The 16188-nt window shown below is 28.5% G+C and overlaps 1 protein-coding gene across 1 annotated transcript; it reads left to right on the top strand.

Moving 5' to 3' along the window:
- The first annotated feature begins 7146 nt into the window (after window positions 1-7146).
- LOC130821101 (zinc finger protein 8-like) lies at window positions 7147-8292 on the top strand. Its single transcript, XM_057686744.1, has one exon. The coding sequence runs from the start codon at window positions 7365-7367 to the stop codon at window positions 8151-8153; it is 789 nt and encodes a 262-aa protein (XP_057542727.1). The 5' UTR covers window positions 7147-7364; the 3' UTR covers window positions 8154-8292.
- Window positions 8293-16188: the final 7896 nt, after the last annotated feature.

Raw genomic sequence — 16188 nt, 5'->3', positions numbered from 1 at the left:
AATAAACCGATTAACATAAGATTTTGTCATAAAAATAATTAATCAAGTTTCATACTTCCATAGATAGCACTAAATGTCTAAAGGACATGATAAATAAATTATATACATTAGAAATGTAAACAATATATATATTAGTTTCTCATTATACACAGATATTAATTTTGTTGTTGACAATTGGCTACTTGATGAAAGAGTATTATTCAATTAATCAAGGAAAATAATGGAAACAATTAGAGGTACCGATTTCTGTAATTATATGAAAAATAATTGATCTAAAGGTCAATAATGTAAAAGAATCTAATTAAATATTAGATAATTCTAGCAGGACACGATGATTTTGTTTTTATATATTTGTAAACATTAGGAAAATAAAATTTATATAATTAAATTTGTTAATCTCAGAATTAAAAGTAATTAGATAGATACTCGCGTTGTATAGTGGTTGATGAGATTTAACATATGTCATATTTAATTACATGTTAATAGTTAGTATACTAATTAATCCAATCAAAATACAAAATAAAATGTATTAAAATATATTTCAATCATATCATATAAATATAAATATATATAAATATACCTAATTGTCTTAATGTCCGGCTTTTTTTTTTACCTAGCTTTAGCAAGCTTAAAAATACACTTCTCCCTCTTTTGTATCAAGATTCTTAAAAAAGTCCTAATATTATCTATTCTTTGCCTCTGCTGCCACCTTCTTCGTCGCTCGCTGGATTTCTTATGTTACTCTCTCTTACTTACTCGATCCATTTCCTCCATACATGCCTGCCATGAGCTCCTTATTTCTTTTGTTATTATCCTTTATCTTCTTCTGCATGCATCTCCTTATTCTACTCATCACAACTCCTTATATACATTTTTGTTTTCCTATTGGCTCCCCTAGGGTCTCTTTAGCAACCTGTCCAATGGTTCCAACCATAGTATCCTACATTTTAATTTGCATTATCGAATTGTCTAGCATAACCGTATCTGCACTTCAAAAATAACTTATTTTGGAGACAAAATCAATTTCTGTATAAACATGTTATGCGACAAAAATGAAGACAAAAATGCTTCGTCGCCAGCTTGTGACAAAGTCTTTGTCGCTTAAATTGTCGCTAAAATGAAGAGAGAGAACTAGTGACAAGTTTAGCTACAAAAACTTCGTAGCTAAACCATTTCCCAGTTTCAAAATTCAAACTAGCATTCTTTAGCGACAAACCTTTTGTTGCTAAATTTTTATCCGGATTTTGAATTCGGACTTCCATCTGCTTTCTCATTTCATCTTTAAATCTATTCTTCTTCTTCTCCAACTTCTCTCTACATACTAAATTGTTCTCCTCCTTCTGTCTAAGTCTCACCACTCAATTCGGTGGCTTTCCGGCAATTCTCCAGTGGTTTCTCCTTTCCTTTCCACATGTAAGCTCATACTTTAACTATTTTATTTTTTAGTTCTTCTCAAATTTCATGGTTGATTTTTTCATTGTTCATATGATGTTTCATGTTCAACTACATGTGGTTGTTTTTGTCTCATTTTTTTCATTTTCATGAGTGTTTTTTAAATTTCATCTTTACTTTCATGAATGTCGATATTTGACATATACATTAATGGATTGTGTTTATTTCATGGCTGATTTTGTCTCTTTTTAAAAAAAATTTTACAGCTTCGTTTTTGGTAGAATATATTATTGTTTTTAATATACAATGTTGTTGTTTTTGGTAGAATTTCGTAATTATTTTTTTATTTATGTGGGTCAGGTGCTTGTCATGATAGGGGCGGTGATATGGAAGGTTGCCCTGGTAGATTTGGTGGATTCGCGGATTGCATAGTTCTCAAGATGGTTGTAGTTGTTCTACTTGTGGTGGTTATTACTACTTTGCTTGTTTAAACATTGATTTTTATATACACATTAATTCAAATAATAATTTTTGTAATATATATATATATAATATTTGGAATCTGGTATTTTTTATTATTTTAATTAATGATTAGTTTAATTATATATCAAGTTTCAATTTAATTATTTTAGTGGATTATGTATAGTTTATTAGTTTTTAAATATTATTTATAAAAAATAATTGAATATTTGTTATTATTGTTAAATAATAATGGTAATAATTACTATTATTATTTAATGTTAATAACAAATATTCAATTATTTTTTTAGATTCTTTAAATTAGCGATAAAATAGGAGATAATATTTGAGTTTTGTCGCCAAATAAGCGACACATTTAGCGACAATTTTTTTTTGGCAACAAATTTTAAGCAACAAAAGATTTCATCGCCTTTTTTGTCATAAAAGGACTTTAATAACAAAATATGTGACAAAACCCTTTGTGGCTTAAGGATTTTGTAATTATAGTGCTAGACTAAAAAATTGATTGTTTAAAAGTATATTTTTTGGAACATATGAGCAATTGATGACATATTGATTAAAATCACATATTACTTTTTTATAAGTTTTAAATTACTTCCTTTTCTATTTTGTTCTTCTCATATTTTCTATTTAGAAATTTTAAATTGATTTAAAATCTTTTTATTTTAGTAACTAATGAAATTCAAAGAAATTATTTCACTTAAACTTTAATCTATAGAAATTAACTTACATTATAATTTTCAATGTATCAACTTTATAGATACAAAATCGTAATCAATCATGGTGATTTGTAAATTACCATAAAAGACAAAAAATATATTAATAAAATAAGTAAAACTCAAAAAGATAAATTACAATCTAAAAAAAGTCACCCTATCAAATCCTTCCCCATGGGTGTGATTTGTCAAGGTGGCAAATAACCGTTATTAACCTAGAGTTACTCCTTCATAGATACCAATGAAATTTAATGATGTTACTATACTTACACTTTAATCAATACAATTATTTTTTTTATACTCCCTCCACTTCATAGTTAATGTCTCATTTGCTTTTTAAACGTTTGCTAATACATTAATACAATTCACAATATCTCTAATTGTGTATAATTTATAAAAAGTTAATATTAATAATGACTTTCACACTGAGATAATCAAACAAGATTTCACTTGAGTATATTTGAACTTATAAATTAAGAATTATATACAAATTAAGAGTAAAACGTGCATAGTATCCAAAAAGTAAATGAAATATTTACTCTAAATTGAAGGGATATTAGTTTACTCATCTCTTTTGATATTTAATGTGTAATTATTATTTATCTTGATTTCTTCCCAAATTTCACTTGAGAAGATAAAAAAACGGAACGAGAATTTCAAAACACAATAATATGGTTTATTATGATTCTAAAAAGTTATAAAAAGTAAACATTTTCTAATTAAAATATATCAACTTTGTACATTTAATTGTATCTGATAATTTACTGCATTTTGATGCATCAACATTATTATAATTAGTTGGTTACTGTATTTTTTAATGAAGATTTTTTGTGGATTAAATTACATGCTATATGTAATCTCAATTTAACCAGTAATTGTGTTTTATGTGGCAAATTAATGAGGATTCTATTTAGAAATTTTCAGTCTTTTATTAATTTATTATATGATATAATATAATAAAAATTCAAAACTTAAAAACAGTACAAGAGATTCTGACACCCCTAGCCCTAGCTCTAGCCATGCAAATAAACTTATTCCATTCCAAATTAGTTGAATATTAAAAAAATGACAGTATTTATTATCACTCTTAATTTGTGATTAGTTTTTTAATCTATAGGTTAAAACATAGTTAAATGAAATCTTGTTTGATTCGTGTCATTACAATGATTATTAATATCAAATTTTTATAATTTTTTATTATACGTAATTAGAGATAGTAAGAATTAAATTAGTGCATTGAACCGTGTGAAAAAGTAAATTAAAACAGAGGAAATATCTATTGTGACCTTCCTTAGTAAAAATAATACAGCAAACAAAAATTTGAAAAACTAGTACTTGTTAGATCGATTGATTATTGCTCCTAACCCTAATAATATAAGAGACAATCAAAAATACGATAGTATATTGAGCTATAAATAAATTCCAAATATGGGCCATAATATAAAAAAATTCCACACCTACCATATTATGAAAATATAGTAGGTATGTTATAGGAACAAATAATATCAATTAATAATTAGCGAGTACTTTTAATTCCTGTTAGAACCTCATAATAAAATGTAAAAGTTATTTTAAAGATTTCAGCTATAGTAAAAAATATGTAGAATTTTCCTAATTTTAATTACAGTTTATAATTAATGTAACTTAAATCACAAGAATATTAAGAAAGTGGTAAATAAACATTACTCCTTTTGTTATTTTTTTGTTTTTCTCGTTTACTTTTTACATATTTTTCAAAGCAAATTTTGAGACTCAATATCTCTAAATACATATAAAAAAATTATAAAAAAATTAATTAAAAAAGTAATAAACAAAAAGACGAATCTAAAAAAAATCTTATATAGATATATTTTATCTTTCTATATATATCTCAAAAACTTTAATTAAATTGTCCTCTTCTTAAAGTAGAATATTGTAAATAAAAATAACATCAAATAACGAATGAAGTATAATATAAAGCAAAAACCTTAGTCCCCACTCCACCCATTACATATTTACACCCACCGCCCACCCCACACGATTTTACCCACGAAACTAGTAACTTGTTCTTATGTCATATGTGTTGTCTTCATAATTCACATGATTCTACCAATAAAACTATCACCTCGTTATGAATACAAGTTTTGATGACAACAAATGGTTTTAAGTGGCAACAATCAAAAAATTTAAATTGATGGTTAAGGTCTCATAATATATTATACATCATAATATGTCTTCTTATATGAGAGTTTTTAGCAGAATACACTAGGTATGATGATGATAATGATGACGATAATGATGACGACGACGACTCTAATACGTCCCCTCAAACGAGAGCCTTTAGGTTAGAAGTGTTGATACAATACAAATCCTCCTCATACATGACACTAAATATTCCAATTTAAATGAAAAATGGTTGAAATTCGAACCCCTTATCGATTATCATGCTGATTTCTGATACCATATTAAGAAACCAACTCAACCATCAACTTAAGTTTTTAATTGAGTTGATCCCTTGATATCAATACGTCCATTCAAACAACTCTTGTGTATTGATACCTAAATCCTATAAACTTGAGTGAACACACAACTTATAATCTCTTTCTTAGATCATTAAGAGAGAAGTAAATTAAATACTAATATTGAAAAATGAAAAGAAATTGTAAATATTTTTAGATATAAGTGAAACACAAAGTGAATTGAAGGAGGGAAAGATTAAAAGAAGGAAAGGGACAAGTCTATAGAAGAGGCAAAACAAACACCCAAAAAAAAAAGCTGGGTACAATTTATTTATTTATAATAAAAGAGACAGTTGGGTGAAAGCAGGAATAATTGCAAAACCAGGTTAAGCATGCAGAAAATGCATAAAAAGTATATCCCAAGACAACAGAATTTGTTCACAGTGATAACTAAAAATGGATCATTAAATTGCTTTTTTCAGTTCAAATCTATGAATTTGTTTTTGATAAATATGATTGTTCGGAAACTTAGCCATCTGATCCAAATAATGCAATCATAACAACAAAATCAATCTCATTTTTCACTTTTCCATCTTGCTTCCCCATTTACTTTCACTTTCATACTATATATCCCTTTCATTTCATACTTATCGGTAGAGGTCTTCATTCGGGTCATTAGGTCGATTTTGGTTTAGGTGTTTCAGGTCGATTTAAAATCGAGTTTTATGTCCAAATCGATTTTTACGTTATTTTAAATTCTTTATAAAGTCGGGTCAAGTCGAGTTTTATTTTAAGTTCAAGTAAACATCAAGTCATCAGGTAAATATGTAATGTCCTTTAATAATGCGTTCAGCAACCAAGATTATTTTTATCCAAAACAAGAACACAACTTATTACTTTTGGTATTAGTTAGCAAACGGCAATTTTAAATACAAAGTTACAAAATATTAGAGTGTTCTTTAAAATCATTATAATTGACAAAAAAATTTGGTTACTTTAGTGGGTATATTATTTATTTATTTATTAACTTCTATTCATCCTAAGTATTTCATTTTTAGTGGACGAAGCAATCTTAAATGTTTCATTTCTATTTTAAGTATGTTAATATTACCTATTTACCTTTACTAAACGTAATTTTTTATACCTTTATACTTGTTAACCCCACTTTACCCCTATTTAAATTTAAAACCACTACACTCGTTTTCTTTTACACGTGGTTTCATTTGACCACTTAATAAATGATGAAAAGTAAAATAAGACACGTAGGATAAATAGAAGGGATTACTTTATATAAGTGAAAGCCAAAAAGAGTATTCATTTAAGTAACAAATCATAGGAATATGTTGTATGAAAACATTGCCAACATTATATAGTCTTAGTGTAAATACCAACTTTTTTTGAACGTCTTATAGTTTATTTAAAGTTGAATGTGTAAAAAAATATGGGAATTTGAGATTTGGATCATTATAAGAGATGATCAAACGATCGCAGGTGATTATATTTAACATCTTAGGATTTTTCTATTTTGTATCTTTTATAATAAAATAGTAAAATATATAGTTAAACATCATTAAATTAGTAATTTCTTAATATCAAGCATTATAAGGTACTACAAATTGTCTACCTTTTACATTAATGAATAATTCTTTCTCAAATTACTAAATTGCTCAATAAACTAATAAAAAGTAGGAAAAATTATTAAAAATAATTCCAATTATTTTCCATTAACTCAACATAAAACCCACTACTAGATAACTTAAAATAATCTAATAATTAATTGCTTTAATCAAAAAAATATACACGAATAACTTGTAACCTTGCAAATCGGTCAAAAGTTATTTCTTTTGATTTTAAATTTAAGAAACTAAGAAAAAAATGATATAATACTTTATTTCACCCTATATCTTTCAACCATATTTTATTTAAGAAACATTTTCTTAAATTCTAAAAAATGGACCTATAAAATATTAAATTGTTAAAACTTTATTTATTGATTTTATTAGTATAAAGAAGGTGAGAAAGTAGAAATACCATAGTCCTTATACTAGTACAAAAGAGGCCTCAAATGTACAATACCACTTTAACATAGAAGTATATCTTAACCTTACTTAGACCCCACCATTTTAGCCCCTTTCCTATCCTCCACCACCCAAACTCCACATACATACATAGACCATAGTCCTTTCTTTGTTTCCAATCCCCTTTTCTCCCTTCTTCTTCATTTCTATCTTTACCCTTTAATCCTTCCTACCTTCCCCATTCCCTCATAAAATAACCCTTCTAAGTTCTAACCCAACAAAAACCTAACAAATCCATCATAATTATAATTCCCCTTAAAATGGAGAAGACTTCATCAACAATAACACTCACAACAACTACTACAAACAACTCCCTTGATCAAACCCATGATTTTATGAATGTTGACTCCTTCTCTCAACTCCCCTTCATCCGCCCCGCCCCGACCGCCACCACTAAACCCTCCTCCACCTTGGCTACCGCCAACGCTGCCGCCATCCGTCTCTTCGGCATCGACTTCTCCTCTGCCACCAACGCCACCGACAACTCCGACTTCAGCGATAGTACCACCCTCACCACCACTGCCACCACCACCACAGCCGCCACCGTCTCCGCCACCGTCTCCGCCACCACAAGCAATGAGAATAGTAGAAAATTTGAATGTCATTATTGTAATAGAAACTTCCCTACATCTCAAGCTCTTGGAGGCCACCAAAATGCACACAAAAGAGAACGGCAACACGCTAAACGGGCCCATCTTCAGTCTGCAATAATGACAGCTGACAACACAGGTCAGCGTCATTTCTACAGTTTAGCTAACAGATATCCACACAACTACTTAACAAATACAACCCGTTACTCTTACCATCATCATCTACAAAGAAACACAACCCATCCGCCCATGATAAATGGTAACCCGTTAACAGTGTGGCGGATCCCTACATCCGTTCATAACTATACAAGTTCACTTCATCGTGACCATTCATTGCACCCTTTTGCTAGATCTCATTCTACAAATATGAATTATATGAATTTAAATATGAGTATGGATTCTTCTCATCAAATTCGCCGTGGAAATAGTGAGCAAGTGAGTTTGGATCTTCATCTGTAATTTTTTTTTATTTTAATTAATATATTATTATACTTAATTGTTTTTAATTATGCCATTTTTAATATTAGTTATTAGCAAAGCTAATCTAGCTCTTGAACACAAATTAGGGTTTAATGAGAATTTTGAGAAGTACCGTGTGCTTATATGAGACTGATTAATGAATTAATTAATTAATTAATCCTTTGTCCTAACTCATTTTAAAGTTTCTTTAGTTATGTAACTAAAATATAGTATGATTTTAATTATAGCAGTTTTTTAGGTGTAATATATGCTTAGGATTTTGAGTAATTTAATTACAAGAGTTTTTCGAATTAAGGGCAGATTAAGAAAAAAAGATAATTATAAGATGAAAAAAAAAATCTAAAAAATTTTACGTAAAAAAGTAATATTCATTGCAATTAGAACATGACATGATTTGATTGTTGTGTGAATGTCATATATTTAAATCTAGTAGTCGTATTTGTTGGAGTTGAATTGCAATAGTATTATATAGGTTTCAATATATTTATAAATATCAAATTAAAATTTTATGATAAAATTATTGGTTATTGTATAACTTTTTTTTCATTGTTTTTACAATTTTTAGAACAATAGATAATAGTAGTATTTTTCTACTAATTTATATAGAAAGTTCTAATTCCTACAAAGTTCTAATGTATTTGTTAATTTCTAAGAATTTATTAATGTTATATTCGGAAATGATGATTTCATTTGTAAATATAGGTTTGACTCAAATTTAGTGTTTGGTGAACAAAAAAAAATTCAAAAATGGATTTGAGTCAAATTCACCATTGTTATAAAAGTGGTTAAGGATAAGGATTTGAGAATGACATGCTAAACCTTGTCATTCTCAAATTCTTCATTATAATTTTATAATTAAAATTTACAATTTGAAATGAAATATTTATTCCCAAACGTAACCTAAAATTATTTGTTTGACACTATAAGTAGTTTTAATTAGTAATGCTAATTACCAATGGATAGGTATGATTCTTGAATTTCTATGAAGAGTAGGAGTTACACTTTTTAGAAATTTAGATTTTCTATGATTTTTATTTATTTATTTATTTTGATATATTTAGTTTATTTACTTTGTTAAAGAAGCAACGCAAAGAAAAACCCAGTTATCAATTTTCTAGAAATTTAAATTTCTCATTTAACTTATGTGCAAATAGACGACACCTATAAATTTCTATTAAGTATTTTCAGGAATTAATATCAATTTAAAACAAATTTAAACAATTTTATAAATTAGTATTTTTAAAATTCTATCCTAATCAATCAAGCAAAAATCTTGTACAATATACTTCCTTCGTTTTACAATATTTTCTACATTACGATTTTTTGACACTATTTGTTATTCAAGCTTAATTTATACATTGAACACTAATGTTTAAGAAAAAAATTTAAAAGTCAGTTTGAATCGTCTATTCTCATACTTTCATAATATTAATTTTTTTTTTATAATTTTTGGTTATTTATAATCAAATATATAAATGATCAAAATAACGCATTAAATTAAAATGCGTAAAAAGTCAAATGTAACAAATATAATGGAAGAAAGAAAATATATAGTTAAAAATATTATTGGCTCAAAATTTACTCCCTCCACCCCAAAATTATAACTCTATTTGTGATTTTGGTAGTTTCCATGATATCAAAAATAAAAATAAAGAACACTCTTAGTATTCCGCATAAGGCAGAGTTCGGGTGGAGTTTTTTTTATTGAAAGATGTGGATAAATCATACATGTTTCCTCAAAGATTGAGTAAAATGGAAGTGCACAGCCAAGAAACCTCCCAACTGATACCTGCGCCCAGTAGTGATTGAACCCCAAACCTTCTGATCAACATGCAGATGTTCCATTCATTGAGCCACAAGCGTTTTGGTATAATAAAACATAGTCATATGCTCATATGTGATCTTGTTTGATTCTTCGTAATTTGTACATTATAAATATCAACTTATATAATCTTTAGTTATGTCTAATTAAAGATATCAAAATTTGCATTACCAAACATAAAAAGTATTACTGTAATTAAAATATTGGGACAAAAAAGTAATGATACATTGTTGTTTTGTCGTATCAAAAATTAATAATATTATACTTCATAGTACTAAAATCATAATCAATAAGGGAAATAATTGAATGGAATTAAATTTATAAATAAAGGATGAAATTAAAAAAATAAGAAAAAAAAGTGGTGACAAAATTAAGGAATAAAAATAGGAAAAAGGAAAAAGAGGGGTAGCAATTAGCAAGAGTAGGCTCCAATGGATAATTCATGTGAAAAAAAGAACACACGTGTGGGGCAGTCAAATAATGAAGTAGAGTAATTGTGTTAGTGTTAGTCAGGTCAGATCATCAGCTGGTGCGGTGGTTTACAACTCTAAGTGGGAGGCTCCTATCACACACACTTAAAGCATCATTTATGGTGATTTATTAAAAAGATTATCTTACTATTTTACAATATTTTTTTTTTCTAAAAGCTTATTTTTCAACCAAATTTTATTAATAATGACTTTTTTAAAAGGTCATTATCCTCTCTCTCTTACTTTTTATCTATTCTACATACTTTCTCTCTCTTAATTTATCTAATATTTATCTTTATTTTTTTATAATAATATTTTCATGTACAAAATTGATATAATTTTTTATTTTATTTAAATAGATCTACTTTTTTTATTAATTAAAAAAATTTATTCTTTTAATAAAACTAATATGTTTTAATAAATATAAATTTGTAGACATCAATAATAATTAAGGAAAATTCGTTAAATTTAGATAAAGATTACCATGCGCATACATAAAATAAATACACAAGTTAAAAAAATAAAATTTTAAATGATACATTAATTGCAGTTCCTTCCAAACTTTTGCCAGCTATTTTCAACCAAGTCATCTTTTAAGGATAAATGTGTTTGTCGATCTTCAACATCATCCTTATTTGCCAAGTATCGATTGATATCAACAATTCTATCTGTGTAATACTCAAACTCATCATTTAGTCCACTTGTACCTTTCGATTGACCTTGTGGGCGATCTCCCATGAACTCTATACCATCAGCAAAGTGTGTATATGTATCTCTTTCATCTTCCACTATCATATTATGCATAATTATACAAGAAGTAATTATTTCAGAGAGTCGTTCTTCATCCCAAGCAAGTGAGGGCTTTCTAATTATTGCAAATCGAGCTACACATCCTTTCTTGCTGCTTCTTGATGTTGGGAAAATAACCTTGCGTTTGGTGTTTGTGGTTTAGTAATAGAATGAATAAAAGTAGCCCATTTAGGATAAATGCCATCAGTGATAGGCCATACCGTATTGATTTTCATTCACCGTGAAATTGACAGGTGGTGCCCTTCCTTCAAACAAATCAACTAAAAGAGGTGATCGGTATATCACGTTGAGATCATTATATGAACCTAGCATCCCAAAAAAGGCATGCATATCCATAAGTCATGATTAGCGATAGCTTCAAGAATTAATGTTGCAACACCAGCTCGGCCTTGATGTTGCCCTTTCCATGCTGCTGGGCAATTCTTCCACTCCCAATGCATGCAATCAAAACTACCAATCATGCCAAGGAATCCTTGTTCTTCACTAAAGGCTAATAATCTCGTCAAATCTTGTGGTGTTGGTTTTCTCAAATAATGTTGCCCAAATTGGTTAATTATTCCCTTTATGAAACGAGTGAGTGCTTTTCGTGCTGTGCTTTCGCTAATTCGAAGGTATTCATCAACTTGATCAACAGCCACCCCGTATGCTAGCATACGAAGAGCTGCAGTACACTTTTGTAAAGCACTTAGACCGTTTTTACCAGTTTCATCAATATTGGTAGTGAACCATGGATCGTTGATCTTTTCCCACTACTTTCACTACTAACACCACCAGTTGGTTGTTGATCCAATGATTTTTTTTTACTACTTTCTACCAATTGCTTCCACTTGTTATACTTCCCTAAAATTTTCCATTGCTCAATCAAGTTAAAGTTACCGTGTTTTCTTTGATGGATTAGATGCGCTTCTTCAAGGACATCTTCGTCTCTCATGCCACTCTTCTTCCTCCTGAGAGCCTCGTCATAACTTCCAGACCACTTTAAACATACTGAAGCAACTCTACCTCAACGACATTTAAGCATGTCGGCGGTTCTTCGTGGGATAAAATGGGGTCTTTCCAGCCTCGCTACTTCATAAGCTTCCTTAACTTTTTGCCACCTCACTCGTATCTTTTGGTTGGCACTCACAATTGGATTTGTACTTGTGTTCATGACTGAACATATGAGAGCAATATCTTCAATCAAATTTCAACTTTTCTTTGAAGGTATAAGGGGTTCATCATTAGGTTGTTGTTGAGATGGTTGAACCAATTGAGTGAAGCTCAATGGTGAACTTGCGAAAGTAGATCTTGAAATGATGGTTAAATGTAAAGACTAGCATCAATATCATCTTGATGAACATTATTTCCTCCATCTTCACCATACTGATCATCTTGATCATTTCCTTCGTATTCATCATCATCATCAGCATCATCATACTCCATCTCATTTTCGTCTAAACTTTCACCCCTTATCGGAAATGAATAGTTATCAATGTTAGAGTTGACATTGTGAGATTGGTGATGGCGATGAAACATAGTTTGAGAATTTTGGGCATTTGGAGGAACATAATAAGATGAATTTGGGATATTTTGAGGAATATAGTAAGAATAATTTGGAGTTTTTTGAGAAAATGGAGGATTGAATGGAGAATTTTGATATTGAATTTGAGCACTTTGATAGTTAGAATATTTTTTTCTTGTTTTTTTTTTTTACTTGAATTTCTTCCATAATTTGGTTTATTTGAATCCATGTTTTTTTTGGGGGGGATTTTTGGGATGATTATTTTGGTGTTTTTTAACAAAAAAAAGTAGAAAAATAAGAAGAAAATAGGTGAATTTAAAATTATGTGAAAAAATATCAAAATTGGTCTCATTTTATGGAGGTTAAAAAAATATGACCGTTGGTATAATTATTTTTTTAATTTAATTAAATACAAATATAGTCGTTAATTAAAATAAATGGCTATTTTTTTACAACCAATTAGATGACGCCAAGTGGAAAGGGCAGCAACATGGCGTCAGGTGGCAGGTTGCAGTTTTTTTCGCCACCCATTCACGTTGCGACACATGGCATAATTTTTTGAAAAAAAATTTGGTGACCGTTCTGCTGAACGGGTCACATGCTGACCTATTTACTCAATCTTTTCCTCAACCCCCCAAGTTAGATCACCATAAAGAGTAAAATTTCTATTATTTAATCATGTGATCTAAAATTAGATCATCATAATACATGCTCTTATAAGTCCTGCAATTTTTTACTTTTGGTCAATCCTTCATCAAAATTTTATTGTACTTTCTCATTCACACCTTGGGATTTGATTATTTATTTCCTCGACGGTCTGTTTGGTTAACGGTATTATTTGGTGGTAATGATAATGACTTATAGCGTAAATGTTTATAATATATATAATGCCATTTTCATGGTAATGAAAGTTTGATCATAAAAAAAGTTTTTTTCTTCATAATTTTTCATTATCAGCTAATACCACATGTTCAAATAGTAATGTAATACCACATGTTCAAATAGTAATGTTTAGAATGAATTTTGTAAAGAAAATGAGATTATTGAAGGTGAATATGAATGACCATTAAATTTTAAAAGATATATTTCTATCAAAATTACACTAAATTTTCATTACTATTTCCATCATTTAGTAAACGATTACCTAACGAGTTGTGAATGTAATAAAAGTCGTTCACGCTATTTTATTGTGCATCAATCTAATAATAGGAAGTAGTTTTTAATAATTGTATTTGATTATACTTAAGAAGAAAAAAACTTACTATTTTAATATCTTTGTTAGATTGTGAAATAGGAATGAGACAAACAAAATAATAAGTGTAGTAAAGTAATCACAATAAGTTTGATAGAGAACGATTAGAGAGTGAATTGTTCAAACTATTAAAAAAAATTAGGATTAAGTCTTGTCTCAGTTAACATTAAAGTATTGTTCTCTTAGATAAAAAATCGAGTCCGATTCTCATCTAACTCCGTCTTAAGCTGCAATCCAACAAAAAATTAAGGAAAATTCACGTGGTAACCAAAACTTTTTAAAAATCTACGCGGTAACCCTGAGTTTTGCCAAAATGTACCACCGTGACCTTTTTGCACCAAAAAAGAAAATGGGACAAGTAAAGTGAACTTACCCAATAAGAAAATGGGGCAAGTAAAAAGAATAGGAAGGAGTATATATTTACTATAAATAAGGCGCAAAATAAAAGTTTAGCACAAGGCCTCAAAATTTTCCAAGATGCCTATGCCTACAACAATTATTTACACTTCATACAATTTTTTTGTAAAAGAATACTTTTAATAATTTTTAATTAGAAGAACAACTAATTATATAACTAAAATAAGTGAATTCTATATAAAATTATATAATTAATATAATGTTATGTTTAGTGTTATGATTTTATTTGAAAATATGAATTTGATTTTAAATTTAGTGTTTGGCAAATAAAGAATTTTAAATTTAGATTTGAGTTAAATCCACTATGGTTATAAAAGTGGTTAAACAATGAGAATTTGAGAACCACTTCTCAAACTTCTCAAACCTTGTCATTCTCAAGTTCTTCATTATGAATTCATAATTAAAATCTAGAATTTGAATAAAATATATGTTACCAAACGCAACCTAAGTGAATTCAATAACAAATTATATAATAATATAAGTGAATTATTATACATGGATCAACTGATATTTCTGATAAGCTGATTGATGTACAATAACCCTTAATAAATGACATCTCTTACAAAATACAGAAGAAGAATTTATTATCATCTACACTAAAATTGTGTACTTAGCTTGTTGGACCTAAACCATTTAAATGCTTACATGATCTCTCACTTTCATACAAGTTTTAAAGCCTTTAATTCACAACATATAAATGGGTACTATACAAAATACTTCTATATGCCTAGTTGCCTACTTAAGTTCCATTCCAATTGAATGTAGGATCCCATGTTTATACAACAACAACAATATTGTCGGTTTAATCTCAAAAGATTGGGCTCGATTACACAAAATAATATATCAGTTTCAATAGTCGTTCATATAAATTCTTCTTCTCCATTCATTATGATTTTCTACTTTCTCAATTCTTATGCCTAAGTCATTCATATGTTCTTCCACTTATGTACTTCAAGTCATCTTTGGTCTTCCTCGCCCTCTTTTTAAGTCTCTTGAGCTCCAACTTTTTATATTCTTTACCGGTTTGCTAATCAATTTGAAAAATCTTTTCCTCAATATTTGCAACTCCTAAACCTTTGTTATATCTTTGTTTCGAATTCTACCCTCAAGCTATATTTACTCACCCATTGAAGCATTCGCATTTTTGCTACTTTTATCTTTCTCTATTCTGATCCTTTCTAAAAGTCCAACATTTTGATCCGTATAGTAGCGTCAGTTTAATGTTCGTTCGATAAAACTTACTATTTTACTTTAAGATCACACCTCAATCGCATAATACTTCAGTAGTCGCTCTCCATTTCTTCCACCAACACTTAATTATATAGGTCACATATCTTGTTAGATCCCAAGTTTATACCATTCAAATATTTCAACCTAAATAATATTTTTTTCGATATAAATATAATCTCGTACATATGGTAAAAACGTAAAAAAAATTCGATATGTCTTGCCCTGAAATCAATTTGAATAAAAATAATCTAAATTTAACATTATCCAAATAAGACTTAACCGGAAAAGATATGACTTAACTTGAAATCAACTCAAATCCAATACAAAATTAAAGTCAAATTATTTGACTCAAAGAGTTATAAAACTCAATTTAACTTGAATTATAAACCAAATTTAACTAGAACATCATATGAATTTGACTCAATATGGCTCAATCTAAATTCAATTTAACTTGGACGTAAACATTATTAGTGATGATAACGATTCAATATGGGCTCACTTTTCATCTGATC

This window comes from Amaranthus tricolor, chromosome 1, assembly GCF_026212465.1.
Source record: "Amaranthus tricolor cultivar Red isolate AtriRed21 chromosome 1, ASM2621246v1, whole genome shotgun sequence".
Taxonomy (NCBI): Eukaryota; Viridiplantae; Streptophyta; class Magnoliopsida; order Caryophyllales; family Amaranthaceae; genus Amaranthus; species Amaranthus tricolor.
This window is presented reverse-complemented; position numbering and strand designations above follow the sequence as displayed.

Bases quoted from the DNA above. Each gene is read 5' to 3' on its own strand.
- LOC130821101 (XM_057686744.1), top strand. From the start codon at position 7,365: ATGGAGAAGACTTCATCAACAATAACACTCACAACAACTACTACAAAC.